Source organism: Cinclus cinclus, chromosome 3, assembly GCF_963662255.1.
Source record: "Cinclus cinclus chromosome 3, bCinCin1.1, whole genome shotgun sequence".
NCBI classification, from domain to species: Eukaryota; Metazoa; Chordata; class Aves; order Passeriformes; family Cinclidae; genus Cinclus; species Cinclus cinclus.
This window is the reverse complement of record NC_085048.1, coordinates 102244496-102259926: the sequence shown is the minus strand read 5'-3', so window position 1 is coordinate 102259926 and position 15431 is coordinate 102244496. Positions and strand designations below refer to the sequence as shown.

Below are 15431 nucleotides of genomic sequence, written 5' to 3'. Positions count from 1 at the left end.
ACTGCTGAAGGCTAGCCCTTGGATCCCAAGTGCTGATTTCTGTGCATTTCTCAGGCTGGTAAACCCTATGTATTCCATCTTTTATACATCTTTCTTTTGGCTAGCAGTTAATTTTCAATTGTTCTGCACTTACCCCAAAATTCAGGATGTGCACTTCCATAATGGCAGCCACAACTTCAAGAGCTCAGGAAAAGGGAAGCTTGTCCTTGACGCTTTCCAGGATCCTTCCTTGGCCCCACACAGAAAGCCCACAAGAGAATCTCCAGAGGATCCAGGGTTCACCTTTGGACACCACTTGCCAGATTTGGGAATTTAACAGGCCTGAGTTTCCCCTACAAAGCTAAATCCCCTCTAAAATACCAGTATTAGAAGTAGGCATGACTTCAGAAAGCCAAAACAGGGTTATTCCGCAAAATCTAGACTGCATTAAAGTCGATGACATCCATCTATGATGTGGCCCTGGATATTTCCAACTAGACTTAAATTATCACAGCAAAAAACTGCAAAAAGAGGGAGTCCTGTATTTTTCCTAGCCAAGCTTCCCAAAAGTAGTTTATTAGTGTGAAAAAATTAATGTTATTTACATTTAAACTTCTACCAGAAAAGGAAAGACCTGGGGTACTTAGAAAAACATATAAAAGGTCTTATGAAAACCTATTTTGTGGAAGAAATGAGGGAAGAAGGAGCTTAGTTTTTTATCCTGTAATGAGGGATTCACTAATGAAAGAAATCCCTTTAAAAGGCTTTCCCAGGAAATACCTTGCTTCATAAGATTAATTTGTATAACATCCCCATCTTTTGGATTTGGAAAGCTCTTTGAAATTCTGTTTATCCAGCATGTGAGTGGGTAAGTTGAACAATAAAAGAGAAAACAGAGGCAGTTGAAAAAAGAGGCAGCTTGATAGAGGAAGTCCCTTCAAGAAAGGTATCTGTACAAAGGTTAGAGACATCCCTGCTCATTCCCAGGCCTGAAACACCTGGAATTGCACAGAGCTGGAGCCTTCCTCCTTGGCTGTGAGGAAACAGCTCCTGAAAGGGGCTGTCCTGCAGGCAGAGAGGAGGAACAGGGATTGATGGAGATAAATGATGTGGATAGAGGCTGTTTCTCCCTCTTCAGCAGTTTGGGATAGAGCCTTGGATAATCCAACTCAAATTGTTTGAGGTCCCCATTCTCAGATTCCAGCTGCAGCTACAATATTATCCAAAAGGAGGTCAGGGAAGCTTTACCTTCCTGCACCCTGCTCAGTGTGTCCGTCACCAGACATACCTCAAGCAGCCTATGAGTGCTCACAGCCTTGGAAAAACATATCCAGAGCATTTCTATAATTCCAGTTTACACCAATAAAATTATTTGCTACCGTTTCAGCTCCAAGCAGAAATGAGCTGCAAAGGAAGAAGACAAGCTCCAGGGTGATGTTTCTGCAGCCAGAACCAGCAGAGACATTTCACTGTGGCAGGAACCATGACACCCACCACATCCAGCTGAAATTACCCTTTTAGAGCCTACTTCTCTTGGAACTGGACAGCTTCAGTCCCTACTTCTTTCAGAAACTTCATTTAGTCCTAAGAAATAACTTACCTGAAGAGGAGGAGGGTTTGGAGTTGACATTTACAGCCAGCACCTGAAGGAAATTACCTTTAATGTGTCACTGGAGCCACTTAACCTGATCACAGGTGGATTTAAGTTCTCTCAATGACAGATTTTCTCCCCTCATGCAGAATCCCAAGTGAAATATGTCTGCAAACGTAAGCGGTTTGCTAGGTTTGGTACATTGTAGAAGGGTTTAGGAACCCTGGGTTCCTGAGGAGAGCAATGAGCTGCCAAACTGGGCTTCCACTTGTTTGCCATAAGCCAATTGCTTCTGAAAGGATTGTGGGATGCGGTCACAGAGTGATTTAGTGGGGGCTCCAGGGAAGGAGCTAGAGGTGGTGAGGGAGGGATAAACTAAGTTTCAGGACCCTAATAACACTGTTTACTGTAGAGCAGGATGAACAAGAAATAAGATTGGTTCATGTAATTTTGTTTTCTTGGATTAAACTTACTTGACTCAGGGCTAAACAGATGGCTCAGTGACTGAACTTCCCTAAGCCTGCACATGCATGACTTCACTTTTTTAATATTAACATTTTCTTCATAATGAAAGAAGAGCAGATGAAAGAAAACTCACCAGTTCACTATTGTAGAAAAATACCACAAAATTATAGAAAACCATAAAGATTTGAGGGAATCAGAGGGTGTATTATTATATCTACACAGGGGAGGGTTTTTGAAGAACACTGGAAGCCCCAGCTCTACCCCGGCTGGCAGCTTCTCCCCTTGTGTGTTTATTTTATTACACTAGACAAGGCACTTTCTCTTTTCTGCATGCCTGGCTAATGCAATCCCCAGTGGGGTTACGCTGTCAGGAAGGATCACCCCCAAAGATCCAATGAAGTGTGGCTGGTGAGGCTGGACTTCTGCGGGAGGCACAAAGAGGTGCCATTAGTGATCACTATGAGCTGAAATGGAAGAGGTGCAGGAGAGCAGTGAGCAGGGGGAATATGAGGTTGTCATGGAGATGGATCAGTGGCAAAAGCCTGAAATAAAATGGAAAGGAAAAATCCCAAAGGGCCAGAGCAGAGCGACAGAAGTTTCTGGGAGTTCATAGGCTAAAAAACTCCAGCTGACCTCAGACTCAAGGGGACTAAAACAGACTGGAGAGAACGGAGTGCCTTGGAATTGGCCAGTGGGATATGACAACTCTAATCTGAAGCAAAGGACTGGAAAGTAGTATGCAAGCAGTGTGGAAAAGCCTGTGGATGGTCCCTACACTCCATGCTGCAGCTTTCAGAGGACATTGAGAGCTCTTTCAAATGATTTAATTTTTCAGGCTGCTCCACTTGAAATTTTAGGTTGTCAATATCCTACATCCAAATCTGCAGCTCCTGGGTAAAGGAAACTGGTAACCAGGAAACAGGAGTCTGAGATTCCATCTTGGACTAAGAATAAATATCTCTGTCACAGACAGATGGATCGCAGCTCAGCTGTGCAAAGCATGAGAAAAGAAGTTTGAGTAAAAATAAAGTAGTGGGAAAGTGAAAAGCAGGAAATTGGTAGGATTTATCTCACCAAAAAGGATATTTCTGTAACAACTATGATATACAGAAGCAGAACCAAACAGTCCTCACCTACTGGCAGCAAGTATTACAGGTACTAATCCAGCCAAGAAACACAGGATCAAAGAGGTAAAGATCCCCACTTCTCCCTGATTTTCTAGGTAGCAGATTTATTTTCTTTCCTGAATCCTTCTTTCAAGTGCATTAGTTTAGCGGTTGCTTTGGCTCACTGTGAATAGGTTGTCTCAAGTATTTTCCTCATGGCTGCAAGCCTTTGATTTGCAGTTATTTGGTTTGCTGCCTCAGATAGATATTTAAAATTCAAAGGGCATTTTCCCCTGCTTCTCTTATTAGATGCATCAGTTGTTTGATACTAAATAATGTAGAGCTGCCATCTCATCTTTTATTCCAGGGAATACAAGCATCTAAGGTGAAAACTGCTTCCTACTCCTCTCCAGAAGTTAATTCCTCCTAGCTTGCAGCAGCACAGAGAAGAACCCATTTTTTCTCTTTTGCTTTGTAGTGAGGGCAGCAAAGCTACCACATTGTTGCTAAGGTTCTTCAGAATTTATGAATACTGTGGCATTTTTAGCTGGATAGCTGCAAGCTGTCTTCTCTATACCACTTGAAAAACCCAAGGGGCTTTCCTATAAAGCAATCTGATGTGTCCCAGCCTTTCCCCCAGGACTCAGCATCAGGTGTTCTGTAGTGATTTGCTTCAAGGCATTGAGCACATCAAACCATGTTAATTATCACAGCCTCATCACAGCCACTCCAGTTCTAATGGCTCCGTTCCCCTACAGATAGATTTATAAAAATGCAAGTAAGTCCTGGCTGTGGCTTAAAAAAAAATAAAAAAACAATAAAAGGACATTAAACAAAACAAATCTTTCAGCTTTCCTGTGTGCTTTCACTCCTTACACTTCCTGAATGCTATCTGAAAATTCAAAAAAAGTAACCAGCAACTGTTATTTCAGTACCTCCAGAACAATTCAGTTATTTCATTCAGAACGTTGGGGGAGTTTGAAATATACCTTGAATAAGACAAAAATTTCAGAAGTTGTGGCTATTTCAATCCCTTTCTCTTCCTTTCTTCCCAAAATATTACAGATTTCCCACAGAAGGGCAGCTCAGGAGTGCCACATTTCCTACGACCTTAAGAGTAAATTTTATGGCTGGGTCAGAACAAAGCTGTTACTTCACACATGGTAACTTCTCCAAATAATTGTGTGCAGAGCTGGGAGGCTACTCTCAGGAACCTTAGGGGTATTAACACCAGAAAAATTAATTATTATTTATTCCACAGGACAAATCCCAGTCACATAAACAGAACCTGGAAGCACCCCCACACTGCCATCTTTAAACACAGATGATGGGAGCATCACCAACACTTCTTACGTGTATGGAATGACATCCCTCTGTATCCATCAGATGAATACACCACGATTACTACTTTAAACAGCAAAATGTAAGAATTCAGTGGGTTTAACACTTTGCTTCACACAAGTGTTGTTACAAACACTGGTGTAGTATCTTAGAAATAAGACAAAGCACAATCTTGTCAATCACTCTGTGCCTACACTTCAGTTTAAAACAATGGAAATAGTTTCTTCCTTCTCACAGGCACATTGCTGCCTGCTAGATTATACTGGCTGCATAATGAATTTAAGGAATCAGCATTATGGTATTCAGGCTATGGCTTAACTGTGATAAATAGTGCCTAAATCCTATTCATCTTGGTATATCACTCATTCTTTGGAGCACACATTACTATTTAGTCATCATTTTGTTTCCAAAGTGTCAGCAAACTTAGATAACTGCACAGGTTTGTTCTTTTTTTTCTTCCCCAAGTTATACTGTGGGTCATTAATGAGTTTTAACTTGGTCTGCAAATTTTTTGTCTGCCTGTTTCCTGACAGCAGGCAGTTATTTCTGGGAAGAGATGCCACTGTTAGAGCCCCTCACACAATTCAGGATTGTTTTCCTGCCTGGTACTGAGATTTCTCTCCCAAGTGAGCTGAACTATTCACTGCAGTGCAACAGTTGTAGAGTTCAGGAGTGGATGTTTAAGAAAAGTTTGAGGCTGGCTGGTTTTAAACAGGGGCAAAATATAAAACATGACCAACAGCTGAACAAGACCCACAGTGAGTCTCAAATCTCTGCTGTGACCCACCCAGAGCAACCAGGTGCTGCCATCTAAACTGAGCCTTCCCTTACCAGCTGATAAAACATCAGCATCTCTTCTCATGCTCCAAACATCTCCTGAGCTTTTGCTTCTGAACACTTTTTCAGACCCTCATCTGCCAAGCCCCTCTTCCCCAGCCACCCCTTTTCTCTATGCTGCTCACACAGAACTCATTTCCAGTGGTGCCACTGACTGCAGCTCCCAATAAACAACTGCAGCAAACTTCTCCACATTGATCTTCTTAAAGCTCCTGTCCTTGCTCCCTTCCTGTTCTCTTTGCCGTCTCTATACCTGCACTAGAATTTAAGTTTTATTATTATATAAGAAGAGTTGCATGTGTCCACCTTCTGCTCCCACCCTTTGCAGAACAACTCTGTAACTACAAATTGGGAATTACTGGCTTGGGATAGTGAGTATCTGGCATGGTTTCAAGTGCTGAACTCCATACAAAAAAGTTCTGTCTTTTCTGACATTCCTGAACCCACGGTGATTCCTCTGTAATTAGGAAGAAACAAAATCAGCACCAAGAAAGTGGCTTAGTCTTTATCTTATCACCCCCTGCTCAAACACTGTCTCATTAAAGATGCATTTCCTTGGTTGCATGACCAATTACAGTTCCCACTAAAGTCTGTGGCAGCATTCCAGTGGAACATAAGTCGGTGCCTGCAGCACAGAACTTTCATCTCTCCATTGTTTACTTTGTTCCCAAATCCGAGGGAATTCCAGGTCACCTTCCAGCTCTTGGAGAAACCCTGGGATCCTGCATGTTCTTCTAATTCAGTCTGTCAGATCCAGAAAATAATTGCTCCCAAAAATCCACAAAGACATTGCCCCTTTTTTTCTGGAACACACTCCATAGTTATGATGGACAAAATTTGCTTCTTGGTGCTAATAAATTGTCTATGAAACAAAAACATGGCTTAGAACTTGTTGCCCACTTTTGAACAACATGAATGCAGGAAGAAATGTTATAAGACTTCTCCATTTCCAAACTGCAGGAATCACAGGTTTAAATTCCTAACAATGAGTTATTACAGCTATGGGAGAGTCCACAGTGCCTTTCATCAGAGACAGAGATGCTTGTTGGATTTTGAGCCAAAAACTTCTCCTACTCCCGCATTAATACTGTTCAGAGTGCAATTCTTCACTTCTGGAGTAAAGACAACTTCATATCACAGCTGATTTACAGTGTTATTCATCAGAAACTACTTTTAAATATTTATATTTGCATTTATGTATGTTTTTAAGTTTTACAGTAACATCATGTAATTGTGGAAGAGAACTGGTCTCCTAATTACTCAAACCATTCTGGAATTTTGATTGGTAAAACCTTCTAACCCACTCCTGCAGCCTTTTTCACCAAAAGTGAGGTTGCTCCTCCTTTGATCTTCCATGTCAGGATTTTTTATTCAATTATGCCAGTGTTAATATCAAATTAATGGGGGCAAGTTTAGTTATTTTAAGTCCCTGCAGTGTTTTGTCAGGCAAAAATAACCTCTTTTTAATCCTAATACTTCTACCCACTACACAACAGACTGTGACAAGCCTTGAAGAAAGAAAATACTACAGAAATCCCAATAAAGGGGATTGCTTTTGTATAAACAGACTCTAAAAATTAAATGATAGCACAGAGCAGTGTTTGGCCTCATCCTTCACTGCAGCATTCCCTACACATCAGAGTGCTTGCAGCAGCACAGTCATGCATTAATCAGGAAGGTCGAGTGACTAATCCAGTTCACTCTGTCTAGTAAGAGGATTCCAGCAGCAAACATGCCCAGTTTTCTAAGAAGAAAACTAGTCAAGCAAGGTAGCTCCAGAGAACATCAAGAAAATAAGAAGTGACAGATTGGTGTCACCTAAGAGAAAGTATGGCAGGAGATGCCACCATGCTTTTCTCCACACAGAAGCCAGGAACAAGCATGTCCGGCAGAACATCCCTGTTCTGCAAGGTTACATCATTCCTGATGAGACACAAAGTTCTCCTGCTCATGGCTTTGGCAAGGTTATATTTTTTTATTCTTTAAACAAATACAAACCAACCCATACATTTCTAAAATGCCTATCATTTAGGAGTTAAACTCTGATTTTATTTAACATACCTAGCTTTTAGGCTTGATGAAGTGAATTTTCTTAAATTCCATCAGAACACAAGTCAGGCACAAGATTTTCCCCTCAAGAAAGTCAGCACTGTCCAAAATTCACAAATAACTTGTGGAAGTCTGTTCCCACTATTTATTTCCAAGTCTCAACCCTTTATCTTTAGATAGAAACTATTAGGAGAATAGAAACTATAGATAGAAACTACTTCTATTTAAATAGAAACTATTTAGTGGAAAGTATTTTTGCTTACAGCAAGAATGAAGCTGGCCTACACACCATACATCCTTGTTACATTGCATTTTGAAAAAATAAAATTCAGGGGTATCTACGGTCATAACTGAGCGATATTAGTATGGAGTAGAAAAGGTAATGTCTCAACTCAGTTTTGATGTCTAGTTATCCAACTCTTCTTGCTTTTTTTTTCTATCTTACTATTGGGATTCTTTGGCTCCTCAAAACCAATGATGTTCTCATTAAATCTAGAGACACTGCTCTGCTGTTCTGCACACACTGTACTTCCACAAATGGGATGGCTTTGGACGCAGGATACTTTACCAGAATGAGAATTAAATAAAATGAGAAGATTAATGCCCACACTGCTAGCCAAGGCTCCATTAGTTTCAGGAACACAGCAACACAAGACTTGCAGCACAGAAAAATGCTCTCTCTTCACATTTCCTCCCCAAAAAAGTGAGTGCTTTATATGGCTGCTTCCACCTCCTCAGTCTTTGCCTTTCTAGGGGAGTTGGGATAAAATCCCCAGGTTCTTGTGAGCACTCAGCTCCACCCCTGGAACACATTAAAACAATTTTTGGCTGCTCTTCCTCTGTATCCAATGAACCCTTTGTTTTTTGCCTTCCTCTCTCTGTGTTCCTCAAAATATGAGCAAAGCACTTGGCTGGGAAATCTTTGACCAAGGGGATATTTCCTGCGAGGTAGCTCCAAGGAAAATGTGAACTCCTCTCTTAGGCCGGATATAGTTTTCCATGAGGATGAAACAATTATGGAGCTTCTGCTACACTTGAACTTTGCTATTTACCAGCAGCTGAACAAGAGCTATTGATCACAACTTCAACAATGGGGGCTTGTGTATAATCATATAATTCATAAGTAGCTCCTGCAAATTCTAGAAAGGAGATTTTACTGCTCAATGCAAAGGTTCAAAGAAAATAAATCTAATGACGAGCAGAAATACCTTTCCAGGCACACCTTGGACTGATGGAGAAGTGCAGTGCTTCAGTTAGGAAATGTCCTTCCTGAAATTCAAACCATGAGATGTAGACTTGGTGCAGCTGCCCAAACTGACACCACCTACCCCAGGAAGGGGGACAGGGCAGGCAGTGGGAACACCAGCTTTAGTATCCTCCTAGAATGTTCTAATCCTGGCCCACAAGCACTGCAGGAGTGAGGGTCTGGGTCTGATCCAGTCATGACTGACTCCAGGGTGCTGCTGGAGACAGTGCTGGATATGGTAACTGGATCCACAACAGATCTGACTCATCCAGGATTTATTGCAAACCCATGGCTCAGGATTTACATGGACTTCAGATGATGGATGTGGGTGCAGGTTCCACCACAGTGTCTTAACTCAGGAGCAAATCCACATCCATAAGGAAAATAATTTAAGTCTTCAATTTCAGTAAGAACATTAAAAAAAGCAAAGAGATTAAAACATATCCTTTATAGTCAGCATGGATGCAAGCTACAGATAGACAAGGAAAAAAACAGGGTGAGAGGCCACAAATTTCATCACCTTGGAACAAGATTTATCTGAATTATTATGGAGAATTTTAAAGCAGAGCTGATTTGATAACCGTAGTTTGAAACAACATTTATTTTAAATTATCACTATAATCTTAATTACCACAAAGAGCCTGGTCTTTAATACACTTGTTACATAGAACTCTCATGTGTTCCAGTTCTGTGGTTATGTATTTTTGGTGAGCTTACAAACAGTATAACATAAATTTATTATTATTTTTCATCTAAAATATGACTCACAGTGTAAAGATTAGGTACCATCTCATTGTATGTAACAAGTTCACTGTGCACAAATAACCACCAGAACTTCTAAGCTTTTATCTGTCTTTCAAAGCTGCAAAAAATTCGATATTGGCCTTTTAAACACTAAATGTTGACATTCATGGTGCAAGATGTCTAACACAGCAACCAGGAATTCTTACTTGGTGGGAACAGGGCACATTTATGTTTATCCCTAGTACAGAAAAGCATCCCAATGCTCTTGTGACATTTGACGGACGCACAGAAAATACCATGCAGCAGAAACATCAGAGTTTCATGCTTAGTGAGGTGCCCTCCTGTTAGTATCTAGTGTTGAAATCCGAGAAGTCAAGCTTGGAAATCTCCTTTTCATTGGAAAAGTTTGTTTTATCGATGCGGGAACTTGGGCTTCCAACTTTGCTCAGCCAGGATTTCCTGCAGGAAAAATAAGAGAGGGTTGGCAGATAAGGAACTGCACACTTGGGGTTATTCTCTCCCAGGCCTTCACTCACTTTTACTTTTTTAAGATCCATAAAAAGCATCTGTCAATAAGGAAATTACTCAAATCTCTTTTTTTTTCTGTTTTTCCTCCCTCTCCCCTTTAAAAGCAAACCAAACTCTTTAAAGGTATCAGTGTTTCCAGGAGATTTACACAATATTACATAAAAACACAGCTGACAAAATAGCTGAAGCAGATTTACTCAATGATCCCTTCTAAAAACTATTAATAGCATTCCAATAGGTATAATTACCTTTACAGATCCAATACTGTGCTTTTAGCAAGGACCTACAAACCACTGATAACTGAAAAGTGACAGGAAAACAGAATCCCAACAGCCAATTTGCTCCTTGCTGGCAACTAAAAGAATGGGAACTGGAAAGGAATGAGTTCAAAACCAGCAAAAACACATCAATTATGTCAGAGCAATACTGATTTTTAATAAACACTGAATGTTATACTGGAGAACTAGACACCTAAACACTGGAAATGCAGCAGGTGACTGCTTACACAGAGGTTTATTTACAAAAAAAAAATATTTGGTCAGTATTTTTGGTTGTACTAAACTCCCAAAAACAGAAAAGTATTTCATTGTACTATATTGAAGGATAAATATATTTCTACACAGATAATTTTTAGAAGTTAGTATACTAGTTAACAGTTAGTTAGCTAATTAGTATTAAAAATAAATATTCACCTAAGTTCTGATTTGAAAACAAAAGGAGCTGCCTTATTAAGAGTTTAATTAATCCTTTGCAGAATCCCACTGAGCACTGTAAAATGCAATATTCTAGCAGTGAAACCTAATTTTGATGTCTTTATAGTAAGAATCACGCACAGAAATTACTTACCTTGAGCCACTAAATCAGTATATCACATCTGAGATACAGAAACACACCTTGCTAGAGACCTTACTCACAAGATTTTTTTAAAAAGCAGTTCTTGACACCAGAAAACATTTCAAAACGTCTCAAGGGGCTTCACTGGTTACCAGAGACAATTTCCCCACGAATCATGTTAGTCCCTCACAGATTGGTCTCATCACTGGCACAGACAGTTCTGAACTTGCATTCAATGTGACTTGAACAATAAAACAGAGCCTCTGTATGGAAAAACTTCCTACAAAACAGCAACCAGACCCAGGTATCTCATGTTCCAACTGTGACTTGCTTTATTTTAGCATAAAGAAATTAAGATATCTGTCAGATGTTTCTACTTCTTCACACCTCTTGCTCTTTGCTGCTTGTTGTAAAACAGGAGAACACAACTTCCCAGTTCTTCTGGAAGCCTCAAGGCAGCGAGGATATTTATTTCAACAGAAGGAAACAAGCCTAAGGACAGAAGTCCCTTTTGTTTCATATTCAGGAAACAAACAAACAAACAAAAACTGAAAATGGTTCTTGTTTATCTACCAGGAAAGTCTCTACTAGTTGAATGTCCTTGAGTGAGAAGAAAGAATGTGTATTCGAAATGCTGAACTAATCTCCTAAAAACAGTAGAAATTGCTTTTTAAGTAATGTGATATTTTATTCATTATTTCCTTTCCCCATGTTGAAGGTGAGCTCATCCAGGACAAAACCAAAGGAACACATTCCTTGTCCAGCTTTCACAATAAAATAATCCATTCCTGGGTGCTTCCAACTCCCAAGTTCTGCTGGGTGAAGAAATCACTACAAACTCTGACCAGAGCAAACAATCTATTCTCAGCTCCACATACTCTTTCACATGAATAAGGATGAAGCACAAAGTATGAAAACCCCATTAGAAGAACCCAGCTTCATGGAAGCTCTTTACAGGATGTGTGTGTTATTCCTTATTTAATACAGGAGGGAGGGGAGGAGGCAATACCTGGGAACTGCACAACTTTGGGGCTCAGCTCTGCATCAAGGGGACTTTCCTCAGCCATCTATCTCCCTCTCTCTGCTAAGTGACAGCCCAGTCACCAGCATTACAAGGAAGTACATTTTTTACAAGCTAAGAAAGCAGAAAATCAGTATTTCCTAGAAGTTAAATTTCATGTCCAATCTCATCACTACCAGCAGTACTTTTAAAAATGGTTTTAATTTATGAGTATCCAGATCAACATAGAAGAAAATGTTCTGCACCCTCCTCTTGCTTCACTCAGCCTTGTCAATTCCCATTTACCTCAGATCTCTTCATGTGTGCAGAGATAAGCTACAATTACTTGCATTTGGAGTCTTAGCTTGTCATCTACAGTATCCATGTTAAAATTCACTGCTCCTTCCCACTTCTTCTCAAGAGTGCAGACTCCCTCCCCCTCACTCATCTGAAGCAAACAGGACACCACACACCTCACTCTTGTTTTAAAGGATTTATTCCCAAAGCGACTGCTCCAATGAATCCAGAACAAGAGCTAACCTCTAAATAGCCATTTCTGACCATGTTTAACTTCATGGAATGGTTTGGGGTGGAAAGGACCTTGAAACCCATCCAGTGCCACCCCCTGCCATAGGCAGGGACACCTTCCACTATCCCAGGCTGCTCCAAGCCCTGTCCAACCTGGTGTTGGATACTTACAGGGATGGGGCAGCTACAGCTTCTCTGAGCACTCTCTGCCAGGGCCTCCCCACCCTCCCAGGGAAAAATTCCACCCCAACCCTGGCCTCTGTCAGTTTGAAGACATTGCCCCTTGTCCTGTTACTCCATTCCCTTACAAACTGTTCCTCCCCAGCCCAAACACTGCATGTCCATGAAGTCACTCTTGGCCATGCTCTGACCCCACTGAGTTGTGGATAACCATGGATTTCTGAATTACACAACCTCCTTGTCCAAGGGAGAAGCCAGTGCTCCTGAAACAGCTTCCCTATCCTCATGTTCATGGGGGATACTCCTAGGAGCTTAAAACAACTGCATCTGTCACTCTTTCCCTTCTCTTCTTTCATTAACTGAAATAAACCTTGCTAAAAGCCACTGCCTTTGACACCCAGAGCCCTTTCCACTCTACATGTTCTTGAAAAACAACATCCAAAGAGCTGGGTTTGCACCATCCCAGTTCATATCCTTGTGGAAACAGCCTAGCTGTGCACAGCATTCCAAGCAGGAAAACACTCATATCTGTTAACTTGGCAGAATGGAGCCTGGCCAGTATCTGGAAAGCTCCCTGGAAAAGTCATTTAAGGGGTTACATCTTTGTAACACAGGCTAATCACAGAATCCAAGGTTGGAAAAGACCTCCCAGATACATTCCAACCTTTGACTAAACACCAGCACTAAGTGCCATCATTAATAATAATAATAACACTGGCACATTCCTAAAACCCACTGTGCTTGAAATACTACAATAACAGAGTAACTTCCTGATTTCGTGAATAATATTTATTTTTTAACTCCAATCTCTGCTACAAAACAGATCTCTCTAAAACAAGCAGCTTGCTTGGCATTATTCTCTGAAGTATTCATTTACAATACAAAAACTACTCCTGCAATAGTTCAGTTTCTGTATCCAAAAAGACAAACTTTTATCCTGATATTGGAGAAATTTACAGTCTGTGGTGCTAGGAAAGGATCTAGAAATGCCCTCCAGCATTAATGCACGAGGAACTAGGCACAGGTTAGGAATATGTTCCTCTCTCTTCACCTCAAGCACAGTGTCACTTAAGTAGAACAGGAGAAACCTGTGCTTTTATTTAGAGGAAGATAAAATAATGGCACTGGCTTGTTTACACTTCATTTCCATTTAAGATAAAATACTGAAGAGAATGTTACTTTTTGAAGATCATATTCACATCTCTGACAGTATATAGACCAGGCTTGCAAATATTTAGAAAATCCCTCCAAAAATATTGTTGCCTTCTGCTACAGCACTGTCCAGTTTTCATAAATCCTGATATTGCCATGTTTGCAGAAGAAACGTGGAATTCTCTCTCTTGGCTGTCTGGCTTCTGAGCTTTAGCCACGGTTTTCAAGCTTTGATCTGTAATCTTTAGGGCCAGGAACATTTACTTAAAAGCCTTTGTTTTTATAAACCCAAAATTCCTATGCATAAAGACACCTCCCACCTTTTCCTCCTCAGCTTACTGCAAACCCATTCCTGTTGTCCCTACATCTCTGCTCCTCCTGCCAGGAAAATAGGCAATAGTAAAGAAAATGTATACGGTTTTATGTTGTGAAAAAGTAGCAGGAAGAATAAAAAGCCTGGCTAAAAAGTGTGTTGGGAATACTGGGATTTGAGAACAAGGCAAAGTGAAAGGCAGCAGAAATTTAACCCTATTTTTAGGATGGCCCCACCACATCCAAGCCAAGTGAGCAGTTACTCCAGAGGATTAAAGCAAGGGTCAAAAGCAGCATGACTGAAGGATCCAGACCAAGCAGTGGGTGGCTGGCAATGAAGGGACTTGTTGAGGCGTGGGGATGGTGGCCCAGAATAGAGCTGCAGCCTGGAGGGGTGTGGGAGCCTGGCTGCTCCCTGCATCCCCACAGCAGGAATGCCTCGGCCCATTGGGGATTTAACACAAGCTCTGCAGGTGTTTTAGGAAAGAGAGAAAGGTAGTTAATCAAAACTGGTGTTTGACTCTGTTTTTAAACACAGCTGTCAGATGAATGTTGTTAATTTGTTTATATTTCTTCCTTCCCTGCTGCACTCAGGGGCAGCATTTCCCTTGGGAATCTACAATGAGCTTTTTCTCAAGATATATTTTGAAAGGATGTCAACAGCAAGGGCAGATTAGCAGGATCTGAGATTTTACAGATATTGTGGGACACAGCCCTGAGTAAGCTTCAAATACGTATTTTGGTGGTGAACTACTGTTTATAAACTTGAGAAAAGTGACCTGTGTTAATCATCACATTCGGTATGGTATTGGCAAGGTTTTTTTAATGTAAAAGTGATCATGGCCAGTTTGCATCAGGAGAGAATTTGGCTCTACATACCTCAAATTTACTCTGACATTGGTATCTGATCTATGTTAAATGTCCTCACCTATTACGTTAAAGAAGAAGAATTATCCCACAGTAATAGAAACCAAGCCTGGAGTTGTTTTGGTTGGGTCATATGCAATGCCAAGATCTGTTGTGCATTTTCCTGTTAATCATCTTGGTAACCTTCAAAGGGGATTTAATCACTTCAACATGACATCATAAGTATATTTTTATTAAAACTTATCAGCATACCTCTTTGTTTAGGCCATGTTAGGTAAGTCACTTTTGGCTTCTTTCAGAGATCTTATCAGAATAATCTCAGCAATACTGAAGTAATTTGTTCCAAAGTAAAGAAGTGAGTGAAAAGTAAACCCAAATTCAGCCATTCCAGTAACTCAAACAAAGCATTTATGTCCACAGAAAAGTAGGAGACAAAGGGAATTTCCAGTTAAGCTTGTGTCCTGTCTCCCAGAGCAGTAAACATCACAGGAAGCCAGGAGAAGCTAGAAGGCCCATTGTGTTTTCTGTCAGCCCCTGTAGAGACACTTGGCTCCCCAGGCTGATTGGAAATTTTGGCTAACCCCACCCACTACACTCAAGGTTCTCTGCCACATCTACCACATCTATTAAACCCAAAGCCACAAGAAGCTTAAAGGAGGAGGAACTGTTGCT

General features: G+C 40.7%; 1 protein-coding gene across 3 annotated transcripts in view; it reads right to left on the bottom strand.

Moving 5' to 3' along the window:
- Positions 1–9047: 9047 nt before the first annotated feature.
- Positions 9048–15431, bottom strand: part of ACYP2 (acylphosphatase 2) — a 33841-nt gene continuing 27457 nt past the window's right edge. For all 3 annotated transcript variants that reach the window (XM_062490583.1, XM_062490585.1, XM_062490586.1), the window contains one exon: positions 9048–9817. In XM_062490583.1, the coding sequence (XP_062346567.1) occupies positions 9770–9817 (48 nt within the window). In that variant the 3' untranslated portion in view covers positions 9048–9769. The remainder of the gene's footprint in view (positions 9818–15431) is intronic.